This window comes from Diabrotica virgifera, chromosome 2 (genome assembly GCF_917563875.1).
Source record: "Diabrotica virgifera virgifera chromosome 2, PGI_DIABVI_V3a".
Classification (NCBI taxonomy): Eukaryota; Metazoa; Arthropoda; class Insecta; order Coleoptera; family Chrysomelidae; genus Diabrotica; species Diabrotica virgifera.
In genome coordinates this window covers 75765608-75788631 of record NC_065444.1, presented here as the reverse complement: position 1 = coordinate 75788631, position 23024 = coordinate 75765608, and the positions used below count along the sequence as shown (strand labels likewise).

Here is a 23024-nt window from a genome sequence, read left to right as displayed (position 1 = left end):
TACGCCAAAGTTTTTGAATCTGGTAGGTAGAGCGACAGATGTTAAATAGATCGAGCACCCATTGTCTCGATTTTTTTTCGTGTTTTATCTGCTCTGTTAGGATTTCGTCCACCCCAGGTGATTTTCCATTTTTCATAGTCCATACCATTTTTGAGCTCTTCGATGGTAAATGGGTTTCGCAAGAGAGTTCTTTCCTGTTCTTGAGTTCTTATAATCTTTGGAGTTTTGCAACGATGCCGATGGTTTGCTTTGCCATTCAGAAGCAGTTGGTGGGCTATGTGATTTGGCGTTATTGCACGTGGCTCTTTCATTTCTGTGGAATCACCGTTAAGTTTTTTAATCATATTCCAAGCCTGCTTACTACTCTGTGTCATATCCATTTTACGTTTTACGTAATGTCTCGCTCCACCGTTCTTGTCTGGAGGCGCTTAGTATTTGCTGCAATCTCTCCCCTATCTCTGCCGTAACTTGGCTAAATGGGTCTTTACTATATATTATATATTGTTCGGCGTATTTTGTCAGAACGTCTTTTGCTTCGTCGTTCTTGTTGTTGACATCCTCTTGGTATGTGTTTACATGAGGTTCGTTTCACAAGTTTGATGAACGCATCATAGTTTTTGGGAATCGGGACTATGTTTTTCACTTGTGTTTCCAATTCATCAGTACATTTTTCCCAGTTCGCTTTTTTAAAATTAAACCTTCGTTTGAAAGGTATTTTGGGAGCTTTTATAGCGCTGTATACGGTTATTCTTACGGGCCTATGTTGTGTCTATAACGAAATTAGAAGATGGTTGGTCATTATCTGCCGTAACGAACCATTTTAACGTAAGCAAAACAACAGTTTTTAATATTAATAAAAGATGGAGAGAACAAGAAACTCTCGAAAGAAAACAAGGTTCTGGAAGACCAAAAATATCTACCACTCATGAAGATCGTACGCTTTTGGAGAGAATAGAAGAGAATCACTTTGTAGATGCGGAAACTGCAAGAATTATTTCACAGTTTCCGAGATTTCCAATTAAGTCACAACTTGGCGCAGAATTAAAGCATCGCGTCTTAGGTACCGAACTGCAGCAAAAAAAAAACAAGCTCTTTACACCACAACAGAAGCAATCAAGACTTATATTCTTGCTTTAACATATTGTTGAGTTAAGTCGTTTGTTTTATTCCTTAATAATAATAAAAATAATAACAACAACCCTATTTGCCGATATGGATGCCAAGCCCAAGAAACCATCCAACATCTTACAGGGGGCTGTCAGGCATTTGATGCAACTGAATACAAGGAACGGCATGACGCAATGGGAAAAATCATTCATTAAGAGATAGCTATCAAGCTGGGACTTCTCCAAACGGACTATCTCCCATATTATCAATACGTCCCTGAGAGGATGTTTGAGGATGGCAACTACAAGCTATACTGGGACCGCACTGTGCTCACAGGCCAAACAGTGGCACATAATAGACCAGATCTCGTACTAGTTAATAAATTAACAAGACAAACAACACTAATTGATGTGGCGATACCTAACAACAATAATCTACGTAGTAAATTTACTGAAAAGATCGCCAAGTACAGAGATCTGGAAATTCAAATACGAAGACAATGGAGAATGCAAAGTACCCAGACGATTCCTATTATTATGTCTACTACTGGAGTCATTCCGAAAAACCTCCTCGAAAGCATAAAAAAGCTGGGTCTAAATGAACATCTTTACAAGACCATGCAAAAAGCTGTACTACTCGCAACGGCCAGATGTGTATGAAAATTTTTGGGAGATACACCTACATACCACGTCACCTAGGGCTCGATAACACGGAAAGAGTCCCACCAGAGCTCAATCCTTTTGATACCGTAGATATCTGGGATGAGTCAATTTTCCCCTTAGAGGGAGTGTGAGCCGTACGGCTAAATCTGGACAACAACCCTATTTTATGTAAAAAATATCATTTATAATACTCTTTATTAAATGCAGGAATTCAAAATAATATCAAAATTTAGACCTTAATAATTATTACAATGTAATCAGTTGTTTGTTGTTTGTTTATTTTAATATTTTTCTGTCATAATAAAAATAATATAATGTCAGACCAATCAAATACACTGCTCAAAATGATCAAATCTTACTAAGAGTCGTATCAGTTTTTTTAGGAACCAGCTGTACATAACCAATCATTTGATTTTCCATTGGATAACCATCATGGTTTAAAAAAAACAACATAAAGAATGACGTTTCTTTTATTTCGTACACAGATTTCGTATCTCATAACAAAATCAATGAAATTTCTGATAAAAAATTATTTCACATTTCGAGGAAACATTAAAACTTCAATAATAATATACTTAAATAATTTTAAAATATGACTGTAAAAAGTAATTTGTAAAAAATGGTAATTTTTTTCATTTATAGAAATCCTAGTAATACAGAATGAGTTACTTATTCATAATAGCTTTAAAAAGCCTTAGGAATATGTTGTAGATAAAAATTATCATCAGCCATCTTGCAGTTGTGTTGAAAATGGAGAGCCTGAAACAAATAATTATCTTATAGCTAATCGAGTTTATTGTTATCATTTTCTTTTGTATCATTATTTCTAAACTGACTGGCTACTTTGAAACACTTCATATAATATACTCTATTCCCTGTGAGTCCCCCTGACAAGTAAATCTAACAATCTGTACAAGCGATACGCTATTTTCTCTTCTTCCTTTATACCGTGTGTTTACTTTTAAATTAGATGTAGGAGTACACCCTGGAAGATGTAGGAGAAGAGAAAATACCCGACGACTGGAAGAAAAGTATAGTATGCCCGATCTATAAAAAAGGAGACAAACTCCAATGCAAAAACTACCGTGGAATCTCTCTACTATGTAAGCATATAAAGTCCTCACGTATATTATAAACCAGCGGCTCCAACCACTAGAAGAAAATATTATTGGAGAGTATCAGACGGGCTTCCGACGGGGAAGATCGACACTGGATCAAATATTTACAGTCAAACAGATCTTGAGCAAATCATGGGAACACGATATTGATGTTCACGTGTTTGTAGACTTCCAAACAGGCATACGACTCAGTCAAAAGGAACAAACTATACTATATATTGGCTGAATTGGCAATACCACACAAGCTAATCAGACTCATTAAAGCCACAATGGATGAAACTCAGGCATGTGTACGAATACAAAACCACCGGACAGACTTTCAAAATTTCGCAGGGACCAAAGCAGGGAGATGGGCTGGCCCCAACATTGTTTAACCTGGGACTGGAGTATCTTCTTCTTCGGGTGCCATTGCCATCTCCGCTACGGAGGTTGGCAATCATCATAGCTATTTTAAGTTTTGAGGCAGTAGCTCTGAATAGTTGTTTTGAGCTGCATCCAAACCATTCTCTTAGGTTCTTCAGCCATGAAATTCGTCTTCTTCCTATGCTTCTTCTGGCATCTATTTTTCCCTGCATGATGAGTCGCAAGATGCCATACTTCTCGCCCCGCATCACACGTCCGAGATACTGTAGTTTTCTTTCTTTAATTGTAAGTTCAACTTCCTTCTCTTTACCTATTCTTCTCAGTACTTCGTTGTTCGTAACTCTATCTACCCAGGAAACCCTCATAATTCTTCTATACGTCCACATTTCAAAGGCGTTAAGTCGTCTCATTGTCTCTACATTTAATGTCCATGATTCCACTCCATAGAATAGTACACTGTATACGTAACATTTTGTTAGGCGTACTGGAGTATGCGGTTAGGCAAATGCAAACTGGACGAGGAAACCTACTGACCAACCGAACGGTTCAACTGGCCGCTTATGCCGATGATATTAATATTATGAGTAGAACATCAACAGGAGCACAGGAAACATACGCAGAGCTAAAAACAAAAACAAAAATGCTAGGTCTGGAAATTAACACAGAAAAAACAAAAATAATGACACAGACGAGAAGAAATATAGTCCCACAAAACATTATACATGAAGATATGTCTATATTTAATTCGATCAATAACATACTATGGCAGTGAAGCCTGGGTCCTGAAAGAAACTCCCAAAACAAACTCGACACATTCGAAAGGAAAGTGCTGAGAATACTAGGACCTGTGAGGGAAAACGGAATTTTCAGAAGTCGATACAACAACGAACTTTATCAACTTTATAAGGAAGCACTCCTGTCAGACTTCATTAGAATACAAATATTGCAATGGGTCGGACATGTGATAAGAATGGGAGAGCATAGGCTACCAAAAAGAGCACTGAATGCTAGAATGCGGGTAAAGAGACCGGTTGGAAAGCCAAAAAAGCGCTGGGAAGACACAGTAAACAGCGACGCACAAGCCCTTTTAGGAGTCCGTGTATGGTGAAGAGTGGCCTCAGACAAGCAAGGGTGGAGGCAAAAAATAAAGGAGGCCAAGGCTCAATTTGGGCTGTAGTGCCGTAGAAGAAGAAGTAGGAGTACACCCAATGCATGGCAACACTGGCTTCCCACATCCGAGTCGCGCGGATTTATTCCATAGACATAATAAGAATAGACAAGACATATCTATCTCTTATTATCGAGCGATCCAGCGCATGTGACAGACAAAGATGGCTAGACCACTCAAAATGAATATTGGCCAATGACGCCCTTGATATTGGCATTACACCTCTATTCACAGAGCGGCCCATACCTTACCTGGTCTATTCTTATTATGTCTATAATTTATTCAGTCATTAGTCGATTCTATAGTGGCAATGCAATTCATTCTCATAAAAAATGTTGCCGATTTTAAAATTTCGTTCAGTCGCGTATCTCTAATCAAAAACTAAACGTATAGTATAGTCCATTGAAATGTTACATTTAGGGTTGCATTTCTTAGAGGAGTCAATTTTATTTTTTTAATGTGTAGGGGGGTTCAGTAGAAGCTTAAGTTCAAGTTTTTGGGGTTGCCACCCTGGTCCCCCGGCCGCCATCTTGGAAAAAGGGGTGCAAAGGGCTTTCGCGCTGTACCTCCTAAACTAGCAACCCTACAGAAAATTTAATTACACATAAAATGTAGCAAATTACATTTTCTACAATTTTATATCTATTAGCTTTTATCTTCAAGTGACCAACAAAAAAGTTATAAACAAAAATAAGAGAAAATTTTGTAAGAAGTTTCCTTTTGGAGGTTATAACTTTTTTCCGTTCATTTGACAATAAAATAACATCACAGCGATTTTATAGAGGATTTTTCAACTAACAATTTCCACTATAAAGTTGTTCAATTTTATTTATTTTTCTAGGTTTTACAGCGCTCCAAACTTGACCAGATTCTCGAATTCTCATAGGAATAAAATAAAACAAATCCTTAGGCTTACTTTTCTATCTATATATTTATTTATTATGATCAGGAGCGTCATTTGAAATTTTGATAGGGGGGGGCAAGCATTATATAAACAATACATTTATACGCAAACATAATACAAAATTGATCTATTTTTTGTAAATTTCAGTAATTTTCAGGGTCAGGGGGGGGGCAAATGCCTCCCTGCTCCCTATCAAATGACGCCCCTGATTATGATTTTAACATTCCTATGCTATTATTAAGCTATTTTTGACCCTTCTCCCGCCACCTATGAGGTAGAGTCTGGAGGCGAGTTTTTGTGGTATCCCCAATAGGCCTAATCCACAGACAATTTGTAGACAAAATAATATTATTTATTATTATATGTTGAAAAAGATCTGTCATATTTATTATTTTTCATTTTTTTTATGGTCCAGGCTGCGAGTCAAGATCTGAATCAGTATTCGAGATGAATTTTTGTGGTATAATGAGAGTTAGAGTTGGCGTCATTGTCGGTAATTCATCTTCCAATTCATTTCCTTCAATAATTAATGTTGATATGTCCACGATGTTGCTGCAACTTTTACCACCACAATGAAGGTACACTGCTGAACATTTGAGGTCTGCTTTTCGGCAACCACATGCACTTCCAGTTTCCATTTAATCTGCAAAAGATGAATTTAATAAGCTCGGGGTACTGGAGGCTTGCAAGTTTGGATTGGTATACAACATTTTCCATGCTTTTTCCAGCCCCAATGTTCTGGATCACAATGTTTACCGAGCCATGACTGAATCTGGTGATACACTCGGAGTCTGTGGAAACGGGCTGCATCTTGTGTTGGAGGAAGTGTGGAGATTAAATGCATTTTTGTCACTGTTTTAGCGAATCGTTTGTATCTCAGGGTTTCCAGAGAATCGTCTTTATTTCCGCCATATAAAGAGACGAAAAACGTTCCCGACAACAGTGAGTAAAGATGGCTCGACTTTCCCACTGAAAAATAATTTTCCCCAGAGGTTTCTTACAAATAAAATAACCACCACTCAAAATATAAATTTTACCCACAAGACTCTTAATAGTATTATCTATAAAACTCAAAATACTTTTAACAAATTTTAATACGACTGCACGTGGCCAAATAGGTAGCACAACTGTAAGAATAAGTAAAGTAGAGGGGAACCGACTGCTGTGCCACCTAGGATAAATTATAATAATAAAAGTAATATCAGGCAGATATTCAGTCCGGTACGGAAGAAGAACGACGTAACTGCAAATTTTGTCAATTCCTGTTTATTGCGTAATTAACTTTTAAAATACTATGTACAGATGATACAACAACGACCGAACTGTAAAAATGTGCTGAGCCACTATAGGGTAGTTGCGTCGTTACTGAAATACGCGCTATATTAGACCTTGTTTCAGATGCATATTAACGCAACTGTAGATAGGGTTGCAAATGGGGCGATTAAATTAAGGTAATTAAATTCGAACCAATATCGACGAAAATAAAAGCCATCGTTGTCAAAAAACAAACGCCATACCGATGCTCCTGGACGATCACTCTTCATTTAATCCGTATTTTAAATATTTAAAAATCGTTTTTTTTTGCTCTTCTGAAGAATTTTGCATTTTGCGGTTGCGTCATTCTTCTTTTGGACCGGCGAATTTGTCCTCAAACAACTTCTTGGGCCTTTTCTATATATGCTTAGGGTTTTAAGTTTTATAGTAGGGAGAAAGGCCAAAAATAGATTAATAATAACATAGGAATGTTAAAGTCATAATAAATTGTATGAATAAAAAAATATATAGATAGAAATCGCCGTGGTGAACGCCAACGTCGGATAATTCTGATATGGCACGTGAAGAAGAAGATAGATAGAAAAGTAAGCCTAACGTTTTGTTTTTATTGTATCCCTATAAGCATTCGAGAATCTTGTCAAGTTTGGAGTTAAACAACTTTTTTACGGCGTTTAGCGGTTTTTTATTCTTGTAGGTTTTTATCGCTAAATCTCCAACCACCGCTAGTTTAATTTCTTTTTATTTCACAACTTAATGTGTTTTCCATCTTTTGCGTTATTCTACCGGTTATTAGCGCGCTCATCACTGTATCTAGTTTCGAAGGAGTAAGAGAGTTCATATATTATCTAGGTTCACAAATCAACCAAAATAACACAATAACTGCAGAAATCAGCAGACGTATATATTTAGCAAATAGAGCATACTATAGATTAAAGAAACTTTTAACATCAAACATAGTCACAACATGTCGAAAATATTGATATAGAGAACTCTTATTAAGCCCGTCCTCACTTACACCTCAGAAACGTAGACGATGACAAAAAGCGATGAAGAACGTTTAGGCTGGATTGAACGTAAAATACTCAGACATATTTATAAAGGTATGTAGAAGAATTGATTATGGAGTAGACGCTATAATTTTGAGCTTAACCGCCTTTATAGTGAACCCAGTATTGGTAGGTTCATCAAAATAAATAGGCTGCGGTGACTGTACGACTTAAAGACTGTACGAGATGGAGACGTCAAAACACATTTAGGTATAACCAAAGACCGGATGGAGTGAGGAAAAGAGGCAGGCTTAGAACACGATTTAAGCACCAGGTGGAAGACGACTTATGAGTGTTTTAAGAGTACGAAATTAGAAAACCAAGGCGAAGGATAGAAAGGAATGGAAGCCGATTATACAGTAAGGCAAGACTCACCAGAGGTTGTAGAGCTAATGATGATGATCAATTTTCTAAATAGTATCCTGAAACTTACAACTAAAAACAATCAACTCACCACCTATATTTCCTCTTGGCAGCCTGCAGTGTTTTATCAGAATCCTTAAGAATGTATTTCCTGATACCCATAACGTAAGACCGAATATAGCTGGTCCAGTTTACGTCTTTCATATTAAAGAAAAATGTTTCCTTGTCTCTGTGATCCATTCCTAACCAAACTCTCTGCACGTTGTCATTTCGAAACTTCCAACCCTTCGTCGCAAATGGAGCTGTACAAATAATACTGGAGTGAATTTTTTTGTAGGCATCCAATATTCTAAAATATAAGAGCATAGGTGACTCATAATATATTGGAACTTATAAGATGTATAAATACAGGGTGCCAAAATAAAACAAGTATTGTGTTTCTCACTGAAATTGTAATTGCTAATCCAATCTGTTTAGTCCAGCCGGGTTAGACGAAAAAAAAGGCTGAACCGTGCATAGCGAGCTGCCCGAAATCTTATTGTTCTATCGCTAAATCGCGACTGAATTCCGTCGTTGCGTTACCAGCTATCTTGATTTTAAAGGAAAACCAAGGTGGCGGTTTGTTCAATATCTCAAAGTTTTCAACTTTCCGACAAAAATGGTATGAACTGAAATTGTTGCAAATACGATTTCTTACAATTTCTTCTTTACAATTTTTTTGTGCGGTCAATATTTTCTGTGTTAAGGGGGAAAATAGTGAAAGGGAAGGAGAATCATAATTGTTGAATTATCTCGTTTATTATTAACTTTAGGAGGACATAATTGTACCTAAACAAAGATTGAGAGAATTATATTTTATTTATACAATTTTGATCTCCTTAATTTTTTGCTAAAATCAATATTTAAGGTCTTAGGTTAGTTTTGGTTATGATTTGCTGCTGGTGACGTCAGCGTGTATCTCGTATCTCGTTATACTTGTCACTATTTTCCCCATTAACTCGGGAAATATCGACCGCACAAATAGTGGAGTCACTGAAGGTGGACATGAGCTATTACCTCCGATTTCGTTGAACCTCAATCGATTTGCATGAAAATTGGTGAGTGGGTAGAGGATATCTCAAGGAACAAAGGTGACATGGTGCCAACTTGCACTTTTACCCTGGGGGTGGTTGCCACCCCTTCTCGGGGGTGAAAATTATTTTATTAAAAATAACCCCATAATTCCGTAGAGGGACAAATTTCAAGCAAAAGTTTTTATATAAAGTTATTAAAATAAATCAAAACTTTTTGAGTTATTAAAGATCAAAGATTTGAATTTTTCTTTAGAAAAATGCATGTTTTTAACCAATTTTTCATCAATAACTCAAAAAGTCTAAGTTTTTACAAAAAAGTTATTATTATCAAAATTGAAGCTAATAAAAAATGAAATAAACCCCTTACTACAAAAACCTTTTAATGTTAACTAAAAGTGAGTTATAGGTAATTGAATGTATATTTTTTTCGGCGACTAAAATAAGTATTCAAGCTGAAATAACGGGAAACTGATGCATTTTATAACATAAACTTATTAAACATTTGTCAAAGTACTTAAAAATATCTATTAAATGAGCCCCCGAACATGTTAATAGCGTTAAAATTTATGCTCCAAAATTTTTTCAAAATTTATCTTTTAAAAATTTTTCCAAAAAATGTTATTTATTGTTTTTCTTAATAACTCCGTTCGTGTTTACGATATCAGGTTCATCTAAAAACTGTTTGAAAGTTAATTCCAAGTGCTATTTAAGCACGTTGAACCTAATCTTTTAAACCCCTTACTTTTTTAAAAATAAAAGGTTAAATGTCTCCGGTTGCATGGTTCCCACAGCAAAATTTAAGATTTAATCGTTTCTATCTCGGTTATTTTTTACCCCATAGAAATAGTAAAACAGGTAAAATATTTGGTACAGAAAAAACTAAAATTGTGTTATATATAATTTTTTACGTATATTGAGTATTTTTGGAGTTATTATCAAAAGAATATGAGAATTACAATAATTTTAAAAATCATGATTTTTTTAAATTACATATTTTTTTCAAAATATGCATTCTAAACCGGTCAAAATTATCGAAAACATTACTTATGCTAATATAAAGAAGTTTTTCTAAGGATTACTATAAATTTTAATTTTTGTGGAAATTTTATTTTTTACTTTTTTCTAAAAAATTCGAAACGGTTCTTTTATTTTCATTATAACTTGCTTAATTTTGACGCTATTACCTTGTTCTGAAGCTCATTTGATAGGTGTTCCGAAGTACTTTGGCAAATGTTTAGCAGGAATATTTTATACATTGCATCGTTTTCTCGTTATTTAAGCTTGAATATTTGAGTACTCGTCGAAAAAACTACACATTTAATTGCCAATAACTTACTTTGAACTAACATTAGTTTAGTTATTTATGTGAGGAATGTATTCAATTTTTTATTATCTTCAATTTCAGTAATAATAATTTTTTTGTGAAAGCTTATAGGTTTTGATTTATACGTGAAAAACCGATTTAAAATATGTATTATTACGAAAAAATAAAATCTTTAGTCTTTAATAACTCAAAAAGTGTTGATTTATTTTAATAACTTTATAAAACAAATTTTGCTTATAATTTGTCCCTCTATCGACTTATGGTATTATTTTTAATAAAATAATTTTCACCCCCGAGAAGGGGTGGCATCCGCCCCATGGTAAAGCGCAAGTTGGCATAATGTCACCTTTGTTCCTTGAGGTATCCTCTAATTACTCACCAATTTTCATGAAAATCGATGGAGGTTAAACGAAATCGGAGGTGAAAACCTTCAGTGACTGCACTAAAAAAAATTTGTGAAAAAAAAATTATAGAAAATCGCATTCTCAACAATTTCTCTTTTAAAATGAAGATAGTGGCTAACGCTAACGGCGGAATTCAGTCATGATTTTAAATTTACACTACTATTGACCCCCTAAAGATTAGAAAAATAAAATTTTAGGCAGCTCGCCATGCAAAGTGAAATGCTATCTCAACTGGACTAGTTGGAAAAGTTTGTGACTGATCATGCGCAGAAAAACTGTGGGATAAAACAAAGACTATCCAAAGAGAAGTGAAAGACAATTCATGTTTCATTTCGAATCAGAAGCGATGTACAATCTACAGACATCCTGTTGCTGTTTACAACGTCTTCCGTGTAGCTGCGTGCCCGCCTCTGAATCAAATCGAAACGATGGGGAATTTCAAAAATCGATTAAAATCTACCATAAGGACGCTGCCGCGACATCTCTTAAAGAAAATAGGTAAGTTCCAGATATAGAATACATTATTAAAATAATAATAGATACTTATTTCAATCTGAAACTTTCCTTATTAGAACTCCTTTCTGTTAACATCTTAAATCTCTGCCTTTTACAATGTATAAGACACAAAGATGACGAATATTGTAAAAGGCAGAGATTTAGGATGTTAACAGAAAGGGATTCTAATAAGGAAAGTTTTCCGCTAAGGAACCTGGAGAGAATTCTGTGAAAACATTGAAAGTGTACCTGAGAGCGCCAGAGTTAACATAATCCTCAAAAGAGATAACATTAACAAACCCAAGTCAATGAAATTGCCCAATGGGAAGTATACGGACACAGAGAAGGAGGCCATAGAGCATCTTTTGAGTGTTCACTTTCCAGGGTCGATTCAATTGACTGGTAATAACAATTATCAAGCAAACAATAGCCCAACCAAAAGGGACTGGCTGACCTCTGACGAGATCTTTGATTCTCACAAGGTCAGATGGGCCTTTGAAACTTTTGAACCTTATAAAACTGCGGAACCGGATGGTATATTTCCTAAGCTTCTCCAGGAGGGTCTGGAAATAATCGTGGGTCCCATGATCACACTATTTAGAGCTAGCCATGCTCTGGGATATATTCCCAAAGCTTGGAGAAGGGCAAGGGTGTCGTTTATTCCCAAACCAGGAAAAACAGATTACACCTTAGCAAAATCCTACAGGCCTATAAGTCTGACCTCATTCATGTTGAAAAACATGGAAAAAATCTTGAATGAGCGTATCGGGCAGGGAAATCAGGAGAAGCCGCCCTGCACAATCTAGTGTCGGAACTCGAAAGGAGTCTGCATCAGAAAGAAGTCGCCCATTTTTAGATATAGAAGGTGCATTTGATAATACCTCAATCGAGTCTATACAAAGCGCACTGGTGAGGAAGAAAATCAACAACACAACACGCAAGTGGATTATTCAGATGCTTCAGAGCAGAATAATATCCACAGATACGTATGAAGATGTCATAAATCTGAAGGCAACTAAGGGATGCCCTCAAGGCGGTGTATTGTCACCGTCATTATGGAACATAGTTGTCGATGATCTGATTCATGGGCTAAGTGCCCAAGAATTCTGGGTCCAGGGTCTAGCAGATGATATCGTAATAGTAATTAGGGGAAAACCCACATAACAATTTCTTGTTCTTAGTAGATTCATAGAACATACTTTTCAGAAAAAGTATATACTGAGAATATGCGTAATTACCATTGCGAATGTGCAGAGCACATACTGAGTATATACTACATTACAGTACTTAAACGTTCTATGTATATACTTAGAATGTACTACCGCACTTCTTTTCAGTATATACCAAGAATGTTCTTTTTAGAACATTCCAAGGACGTGCTATAAACCTTCTATGTGTATACTTAGAACATACTACCGCACATCTTTTTAGTTTATACCAAGAAGGTACTTTTTAGAATATTCCAATGAAGTGCCATAAACCTTCTATTTATATACTTAGAACGTACCTACTACCACACATCTTTGAATGGGAAGAATATATATTTTTAAGAATATTCTAAGAAAGTGCTATATTGCTTAGGAGTATGTTTTCAGCATCACCTAATCTCATCTTAGGTTCTACTGGTTCTACCAAATACTTATTATATTTACATATTTTAATTGCAAATGAGAATGTAGTTAGTACCTACATTCTACAATATTACTTAAAAAGTAAGTACATATTTATAAATTTTAGTTATTTATATAAATCATTATATATTTAGCTAAACTAAACTATGCATAAGTAACTAAAATTTATATAATACTTATATGTACTTACCTATTTAATGAGTTACCAAAATAGATTATATTTTATGTATTCTGAAGCACCGCAAACAAAATAAAGATATTACAATAAAGCTATTGTATGTATGTTCCTGAGTCCTAGTACTACATCATTCGGCTTCATCCTCAACACTACATAGATCCAAAGATGATACAAATAATGAAATAATGCCTGTTTTCTTTTTCATATTTTATGGTTTTTTCCTATCCCGATCCATTCAGGTAAGAAATGGTCAGATGGGGGATATGAATGTATGAATATTGTGGAATAACATCGGTGGTCAGTGTTGCCAAACGGAGAGAAATTTCCCTTTTTGCGGGAATTTTTAACATAAAAGGTGATAAAGAGAAAAAGTTAACTCAAAAGGTAACTTATCCATTCCAAATTGTAAAATATTAAGAAAAAATCAAAATATTTGAAAATAATTAAACATATCTTCTCAGATTTTGTAAACAGGAGGAAAGTTTTTTTTATAAAAGTGGGAATTTTTAAGGTAAGTTGACGGAAAAAGCTTACTCGACGACGGTTGGCAACGCCAAAGCCTTTGGTTGTGCAGTTTGGCACGTTTTGGTTCTGCGAAATGGCCCATTTTTTCAAATTCCAAGGATATAAAAATACTCATGATTCATGATAAACTCGAAATGGTAAAGTCATTTCAATTATGAAAACGAATTTTTAATAGTATCTATGTAAACGTTAATACAATTAATGTTTAAACTTTTTTACCATACAACAATTTTGAAATGAAATTCGTCTAATACTACCTACATACATAAATTTTATTAATTATTCTAAAATATAACGAAGTTGATAAGGCTAATATTATTCATACTTCCTATACTATACATACATATTATTTTTAAGATATTTTAAAAGTATCTACTTATAAGTATGTGTTAAGAATGTACTTATAAGTATGTGCTAAGAATATTCGATAAAGGTATATTCTAAGAATAGTATCTACTTATAAGTATGTGTTAAGAATGTACTTATAAGTATGTGCTAAGAATATTCGATAAAGGTATATTCTAAGAATAAACTTTTACGAATATTCCGAGATACTACGTACACGAATGTACTCAGTATATTCGGTACGAGAATATACTTTAAAGTATATGCAAAGAACATGAAATTTAGAATGTTTTTTAAGGTACATGCTATGCTTGTACTACGCATATACTAAACAGAATATACTCCGACGAATGTTGGTAGTATATGCTTAGAACATGATACGAACATCATTGTTATGTGGGAATTTCCCAGCATTGTTGCGAATCAGATGCGATATGCCCTTCACTACATAGAGAACTGGTGTCTGAAAGAGAACCTCTCCGCAAACTCTTCTAAAACTCAACTGGTAGCCTTTACAAATAAGAGGAAGTTACTGGACTGAGTGAGCTGAAATTATTTGGAGAGGTACTGGAAAGAACCAATGAGGTTAAGTATCTAGGGATAACCCTGGATTCGAAACTCAATTGGAATACTCATATTACCAATATAACCAATAGGGCTAAGCGACTCTTATGGAACTGCAGACGAGTTGTAGGTAAAACCTGAGGATTGAAACCAAAGGTGGTCTGTTGGTTATACACATCAATGATACTACCAACAGTCACTTATGGGTCAGTACTCTGGTGGAGAAAGACGGCTTTGCAATCTTGTGTGACCACTCTCACCACCCTACAAAGACAAGCGCTTCTAAATATAACAGGAGCCTTGAATAGTAGCTTCATTAGAGGCTATCACAGGTCTCCCTCCGCTGGAATTATATATTTCGGCGGTAGTTTTTATGACCATCCTGAGACTCAAAGCAAACAATACTTGGAGGCCGAATTATGTATTGAGTAGCCACACAAACACTACTGGGACTATACTTGAGGAATCCATCTTTATGATGAACTCAGATATGATGACACCCGAACTAATCTTCACTGAGAAGATTAACACAATTATACCATCTAGAGAACAAAAAGTCCCAAATATTAATGGGGACTTAATATGGTTCACTGTTGGATCTAAAATTGTCCATGGTACTGGATCAGGAGTCTTTGGGCAAACATGTAACTACAATAAATCTTACAGCCTAGGTCAACATACTACCGTGTTCCAGGCTGAAGTTTTTGCTGTGGTGGCCTGCATCGATGAAATTATTGACGAAGACCCTAAAGCTAAGAGAATCAACATTTACACAGATAACCAATCGGCAATTCTAGCTGTAAAGAACCCTCTCACCAAATCAAAACTGGTGAGAAACTGCAAAGATCTCCTCAATAACCTGGTAAAAGATAATAAAGTGTCTTTAATATGGGTGCCAGGTAATGAAGGGGTGCATGGGAACGGACGAGCAGATATGTTAGCGAAACAAGGCTCGAGAGAAACTTTTGAAGGCCCAGAACCTTTCTGTGGCATCACTAATGATGCTACGAAAAACGAGGTTCAGAAATGGCTGAACCACTCAAGGCAAATCCAGACTAAAAACATAATCAAGAATATTGATAAAAAACTCTCGAACAATTTGATGAACCTTAAGAAACGAGAGATGAAAACGGTCACTGAAATGGTGACTGGAAATTGCCGATTAAGAAACCACCTATACAAACTAGGTGATGAAACCAAGGTGAATGAACCATGGTGCAGAAAGTGTGAAATGGAAGAAGAGACTGCCATACACATACTATGCCATTGCAGCAGTGTGCTAGGTGATGTAAGGCAGGACTTCACTGGTTAAATGAGGTTTGAACCAGAAGAGATCCTAAAACTACCAATAAGAAAACTGTTGGCCTTCGTTGAGGCCACATGACTTATTAGAGTTTAAGGAGAAGAACAGGGTTTGGTACAAAGGTCTTATGACCATGTGCCAGAGACTAAGAGTCTCGAATGAGTTAAGAAGAAGAAGAAGGAATGTTTAAGATTTAAATAAGTATCTATTATTGTTTTAATAATGGATTCTGTATCTGGGGCTTTCCTATTTTCTTTTCTACTATCCAAAGAATTTAATGGTAATCGCAACAAGTAATTGGACTTGGTAAGTCCTAGGTTTTCACCCAGGTACCCAAAGTAACTGAAAGTAGAATAAATTGCAAGTCGATATTTGAACTCTTCGTGTAACTTTGATATATGATTTCACTAATTTTGAGTCATTTTTACTAAACTTTTGGTTACCTATAACTTTTTGTTTTTTGACTTCAAAACAGGAACTAATGATTCAAGCTCGACTTTTCAATACGCTCGACTTTTCAATTGATATTGTCACATGTTCTATTTCTGCGACTAAAATATGGCATTTCCGGTTAGAACCTTTTAACCGGAAATGATATAAAAACCAAAAGTATACATTTCGCCGCTTCGCAAGAACGTAGGCTTAAGTCAAAATTTGACGAAATGGAGTTATTAATGTAGATTTACTAAAAATAAAAGTATCTATCGCGTGAATAAGGACCTATTACGTTAATAATAGTCGCTGAGAGATGGCACCGTCTATATTCGTTTGGAGCGAAAGTAGTTAAGTACTTAACTTTTTCGTATGAATACTTACTAGTGATGTTGATTATAGTTACATTCGAGTATTCGTTACAAATCGTTACTTTTGTATAAAGTAATCATTTAAAGTATTCGTTACTTTGATTACTATGATTACTTTTGTATTTGAGTACCGGTAATCATATCGAGAATCGTATTTCTCAGTAGGTAGGTATTGTGTATAAGTATTCCGATATAACAACGACGTTCACCGATCTGTTTAAGGGATAAATCGTTACTTTTGTATAAAGTAAGCATTTACAGTATTCGTTACTTTTATTACTATGATTACTTTTGTTACTTTTGTATCTGAGTACCGGTAATCATATCGAGAATCGTACTTCTCAGTAGGTAGGTATTTTGTATAGGTATCCACAGAGAACGGCAGTTCTCACCAGTGGCGCACAACACCCCTACATGCGACACTATATGTATACAGGGTGTCCAGAAACTCTACCAACAAACGAATACAGGAGATTCTTCAGATAATTTTAAGATAATTTAACACAATTCACTTAGTCCGAAAATGCTTCCTAAGGGAGCTAGAGCTCTTTGAAGATGGCGTCTTGTAATTAGTTTTTCTTAAATACCTCCAGAACGCTTCTTATTTAGAAAAACAAAAATTGGTACGCATATTTAACTTCAAGATATAAATCTAATCCATCCATTGCAAATTTCTAGTACCGATCATAGGCGTCCGTTTTGGGTAGGGCAACGGTTATTTTATCGCATAACTTTTTTATCTTTAACTTTTATGCATTTCTGATACTGGATTATTAAATTGGGAAGTATTTTAGTACTAAAAGGTACTCTTGTTTTAAATCGGTAGGATACACCGTTTCCTAGAAAAACCAATTTGAAAACTTTTCGCTTTTTGAATTAAAAAAAAAAAAAAATTCAAAAAAAAAACTGTTTAGAAAGACGAAAACTGGTACATTTATTTATATTCCAGAGATAAATCGATTTCATTAATTGCGAATTTCTAGTACTGGTCATAGGCGTCCGTTTTGGGTAGGTCAACAGTTATTTTATAGCATAACTTTTTTGTCTTGAATTTTTGAGCATTTTTGACACCAGATTATTAAATTATGAGGTATTCGAGTACTAAAAGTTACTCTTACTTTATGTTGGTAAAATACTTCATTTTTTGTTGAACAGTTCTTTCAATTTTTTTTCAAATTCCAAAAACGAAAAACTTTCAAATCGATTTTTCTAGAAATCGGTGTGTCCTACCGACTTAAATCAAGAGTACCTTTTAGTACTAGAATACCTCACAATTTAATAATCCGGTGTCAAAAATGCATAAAAGTTAAGGACAAAAAAGTTATGCGATAAAATACCCGTTGCTCTACCCAAAACGCACGCCTATGACCGGTACTAGAAATTTGCAATGGATGTAATCGATTCATCTCTGAAAAGTAAATATGCATACCAATTTTTGTTTTTCTAAATAGAAGCGTTCTGGAGGTATTTAAGAAAAACTAATTTCATGACGCCATCTTCAAAGAGCTCTAGATCCCTTAAGAAGCATTTTCGGACTAGGTCAATTGGGTTAAATTGTCTTAAAATTATCTGAGGATTCTCCTGTCTTCGTTTGTAGGTAGAGTTTCTGGACACCCTGTATACACGAAATTTTCGATTTTCTAAACCTGACTGAATTTAAAATTGGGCCAAATCCCATCTTAAAGTTTAGGAAAATACTCGTCCATCCATATGTTACCTCTCCATTTTGGTCCAAGGGTGTGGATTTTACGGCCCTTCCCATTTAAAGCCTGTTTTTCGTTCTCGTCCCCAAAACAAATAAAAATTTCAAAAATTTAAGCCCGACCTTTGCGACTTCTGATAGCACATATCATTACCTTTCCAACGCATGTTTAATTTTGAAAATCGGTTAGGTACCTATACCATTCAAAAGTTATCGAGCTCAGAAATATGACTCAATTTTTATTTAAAAAATGGAAAATGTTTGTGGATATGTATGTATGTATTATGTATGTATGTATGTATGTATGTGTGTGGAAAAGTTACACCGATCTGAATTTTTTTCTGTGTTTCAAGAGGGTGGGAGGGTCGATTCAGAACCGGTCTAATTTTAGACTTCTGACTACCCGTAAGCCAGCTAGAGGGCTAGGTAGATACAAAATAGCATATTTTTTGGGCGTATATATCTTAGGTTCAAGGAAAGACAGCAAAACCGCAAATACAACAAATCAATAGGGTTGAGTTAAGCTTTCAAATGGCGGCTAAGCGATCAAGCTGAGACATATACACTGCTCACCATAGCCAAAAAACTGAAAAATTAAACTTTGAAAATTTTGGCTTTTCGACAATTACTCAAAATTTCAACCTACGAATTGCGCTAATAACTGAGCGTTTGTAGAAGGACTCAGGATGCGTCTAACGGTGTATACCTTATATCTGGGAAAATTCGAATTTTTAAGTTATAGGCTTCATAAGTATGATCAAATCTATTTCTTATGGGAAAACGGTTTTTCAAGCTCAATAATTCCTGTAATACGTTCAGTTATTATACTCGATCTTGGATGCATCAGATATTACTTGTCAATACGTTTCAAATTCATGTTTAGTGATCAACATCAGGTAAGCCGTTCAGAAGTTATAGAGCTCCAAAAGTATAATTAGTACAGGAACTGAAATTTTTCACTTCGCAATTTTTACAGAATGAATAGATTTGCTTGAAAATTTGACAATAAGTAGTGGATAGTCCAAGGATCAAAATCTATATGATTTCCGAAAGACGCTTTTTTACCATGGGATGGTTGCCACCTCATCTCGAGGGTGGAAATTTTTTATTATATATTTTGACCGTAAATGCCCTTCCTATTTAGGGTCGTCTCTTTTTCGTTCTGGTCCCCAAAACTCCCAAAAACTTCGAAAATTTAAGTCCGACCTTTGCGGCTTCTAACAGTACTGATCATTACCTTTCCAACGCATGTCTAATTTTGAAAATCGGTTATACCATTCAAAAGTTATAGAGCTTAGAAATGTGACTCAATTTTTATTTAAAGAAGGGAAAATGTTTGTGGATATGTATTTATGTGTGTTTAAAAGTTAAACCGATTTGATATTTTTTCTCTGTGTTTGAAGAGGAGGTCAGGGTCGATTTAGAACCGGTGTAGTTTGTGACTTTTGACCACCCATAAGCCAGCTATAGGACTTGGTATGTACAAAACGGCATATTTTTTGGGGGTATATATATTCGGATCAAGAAGAGGCAGGAGAACCGCAAATACATCAAATCAGTAATGTTGACATAAGCTTTCAAATGGTGTCTAAGCCGTCAGGATCAGACACACACGACTCAGTATAGCCGAAAAACTGAAAAACTAAACTTTGAAAATTTTGGTTTTTCGACAATTACTCAACATTTCAACCTACGAATTGCGCCAATAACTTAGCGTTTGTAGAAGGACTCAAGACGTATCTAACGGTGTATACCTCATATCCGGGAAAATTCGAATTTTTAGGTTATAGGCTTCATAAGTATGATAAAATCTATTTCATGTGGGAAAAACGGTTTCTCAAGCTCAATAATTCCTGTAATAGCTTCAGTTATCATACTTGACCTTAGATCCATCCGATACTACTGGTCAATACGTTTCAAACTCATGTTTACTGATCAAAATCGGTTAAGCCGTTTGGAGTTATTAAACTACAGAAGTATAATCCAATTAACGATTATTCCCGAAATAGTTTACGTATGTTAATGTATGTAGTTGTAGTGGTTACGACGCTAAATTTGATCTGGCAACGGGCAATCCGACTTCATTTACCGGCCATCTCAATATTTTTTTTCAATCTATTTCGAATAGAAAAAAATCTAGTGTACATTCGATGGACACTAGTTCATTTGGGAGATAATGCAACGAAGGTGACCATTTATAAAGCTTGACGTGTAATAGAGGAACATTGCATTCAACTTCATACATTTAATTTATAAATAACTTTGAAAAACTCCTGATACAAAAATAAAAAACCGCTAAACGCCGTAAAAATGAGTGGCGCATAAAATATTCCAGCTACAAAATATCTGATATGAATATTACGTGGCACGAAAATGGATTTTCATTTGATGCAAAACAAAATTCTAGTTTTATTTTAAAAGATTTTTCCATAATATTTGCTAAATTTGAAGTAAACGCGCCACAAAAGAGTTTCAAAATTCAAACTGTATCAAAGTTACTCTTTTGTGGCGCGTTTACTTAAAATTTAGCAAATATTATGGAAAAATCTTTTAAAATAAAATTATAAATTTTGTTTTGCATCAAATGAAAATCCATTTTCGCGCCACGTAATATTCATATCAGATCTTTTGTAGCTGGAATATTTTATGCGCCACTCATTTTTACGGCGTTTAGCGGTTTTTTATTCTTGTTCTGATATAGGTAACAACGACCGTCGCCGATCTGTTTAAAGGATCAAAATTATTTGATTACTATGATTACCTTAGTATTTGAGTACCGGTGATAATATCGAGAATCGTATTTCTCAGTAGGTAGGTATTTTGTATAGGTATTTCGATATAACAACGACCTTCACCGATCTGTTTAAGGGATAAAAAATCGATAACACTCGTAAAATACCGCTCCCGTCCGTTACTCGCTGGGATACGACTTTTATTTTTTTATAGAAAGTAATCAAGTGTACTGGTTGTCGATACAATAGTCGTTACTCGCTCTGATACGATTGGTACGAAGTAACGAAGTAATCAGAGTAATCAAAGTAACGATTTGCCTCTCTGTATAGTAATCGTTACTTTCGGTATTCGTAAGTAACGAGTACTTTGTAACGAATAGTTACTTTTTTAAAATCACTAATGAATACAGGCATAAGTTAGTTACGCCGCAGATTTTGAAGCAAATTGTGTGTTTAATTCTCGTCAAGGACGACCGTTCTTATATTTACGATTAGTTTTTGTGAAAACTTTCTCTAAAATAAGGACCTATTTTGTAGTTAGGTCAGAGTTTTAATAAAGTTGAAGTAAATATTTCTCACGAAGAAAGACTTAAATCTAATTGGGGTAACAAAATGATCAAATTTAACCATTTCAACACTTCATAAATTTACCTACTTATCACAGTTTGTATTTAGATATATTTCTAACAAAATTGTATACGTAATTCCTGTAAAGTAACAACTTAATCGGAGTTATACCCATAATCATATTTATAAAATTTTAAAATGCCTCTTCTCGAAAATCGTCTTTTTTAGCCTACGTTCTTGCGAAGCGACGATTTGTTCTCGTCTTGATAAGGCACGTCGAATATATATATATATATATATATATATATATATATATATATATATATATATATATATATATATATATATATATATATATATCACTTATACTTATACTACTTCAGTGACTTACGCCTCTTTCATACTTTACGATTTTGGTCGTCACGACAAACGGTCGTACGACCGTTTGTCGTGCTCATCGGACTTTCACACTTTACGACAGTATTCATCTTATTGTCGTAGAGAGCACAAGGCGTAGAATGAATTGAGCAAAAATTTTGGCTTTATGGTTAATTTATCTCTATCTATCAGCGAGGTTCCTACAGCCTCTGCCGCTTCTCGCATTTCGACCGCCATCGTTTTCTGTCCATCCATTCGTCTTCTTTGATGGCTCTATCTTTCATGATGTGCCGTACATTTTCTTCCCAGGCAACTGAAGGTCTTCCCCTTCTTCTTCTTTGGTGTGGTATGTAATTTAAAGCTGTCTTTGGCCATCTATCTTCATTCATTCGTTTCACGTGACCATACCACACTAGTTGTCTAGTTTCAATTTTATCTACACTGGAATATACAGTATGTGTCCTCCTTCTAATATCTTCATTCCTGATGTGATCTTTTTTAGATATACCACACGCTCTCCTTAGATAATCCATTTCTACTACTTCTATTCTTTTCCTATCTTTTTTTGTCATCTGCCAAACTTCTGCCCCATAAGTCATAATAGGCTCTACCAAGGTACGATAGATTGTCAATTTCGTTTCTTGCCTTATATCTTTAGACCACAGTAGAGAGCTCAGAATGTTTACCGCTTTTTTGCCCTGCTGCGTTCTCTTTTCGATGTCTCTTTTGGTAGTGCCTTCTTTAGATATTATAGATCCGAGATATTTATATTCATTACATCTTTTCGTGGTTCTAATTTCTAACTCTGGATCTTCTTCATCATCCCCTATTTTAAGATACTCTGTCTTTGACATATTCATATTAAGGCCCCATTTTTCATATTCTTTCTTTAGTTTTCTAAACATGTAGTCCATGTCTTCCTCATCATTCGCTACGACTACCTGATCATCTGCAAAAAACAAAGTTGTTAGACATTTAGCACTGCCTATGTCTA

General features: G+C 35.0%; 1 protein-coding gene across 3 annotated transcripts in view; it reads right to left on the bottom strand.

Annotated features, from left to right (window-relative positions):
• Positions 1 to 2223: 2223 nt before the first annotated feature.
• The window catches only part of LOC126880111 (fatty acyl-CoA reductase wat-like), a 136980-nt gene continuing 116179 nt past the window's right edge, over positions 2224 to 23024 (bottom strand). For all 3 annotated transcript variants that reach the window (XM_050643806.1, XM_050643808.1, XM_050643807.1), the window contains 2 exons: positions 8098 to 8355; positions 2224 to 2528 (listed from right to left, as the gene is read on the bottom strand). In XM_050643806.1, coding sequence (XP_050499763.1) covers positions 2435 to 2528; positions 8098 to 8355 — 352 coding nt within the window. In that variant the 3' untranslated portion in view covers positions 2224 to 2434. The remainder of the gene's footprint in view (positions 2529 to 8097; positions 8356 to 23024) is intronic.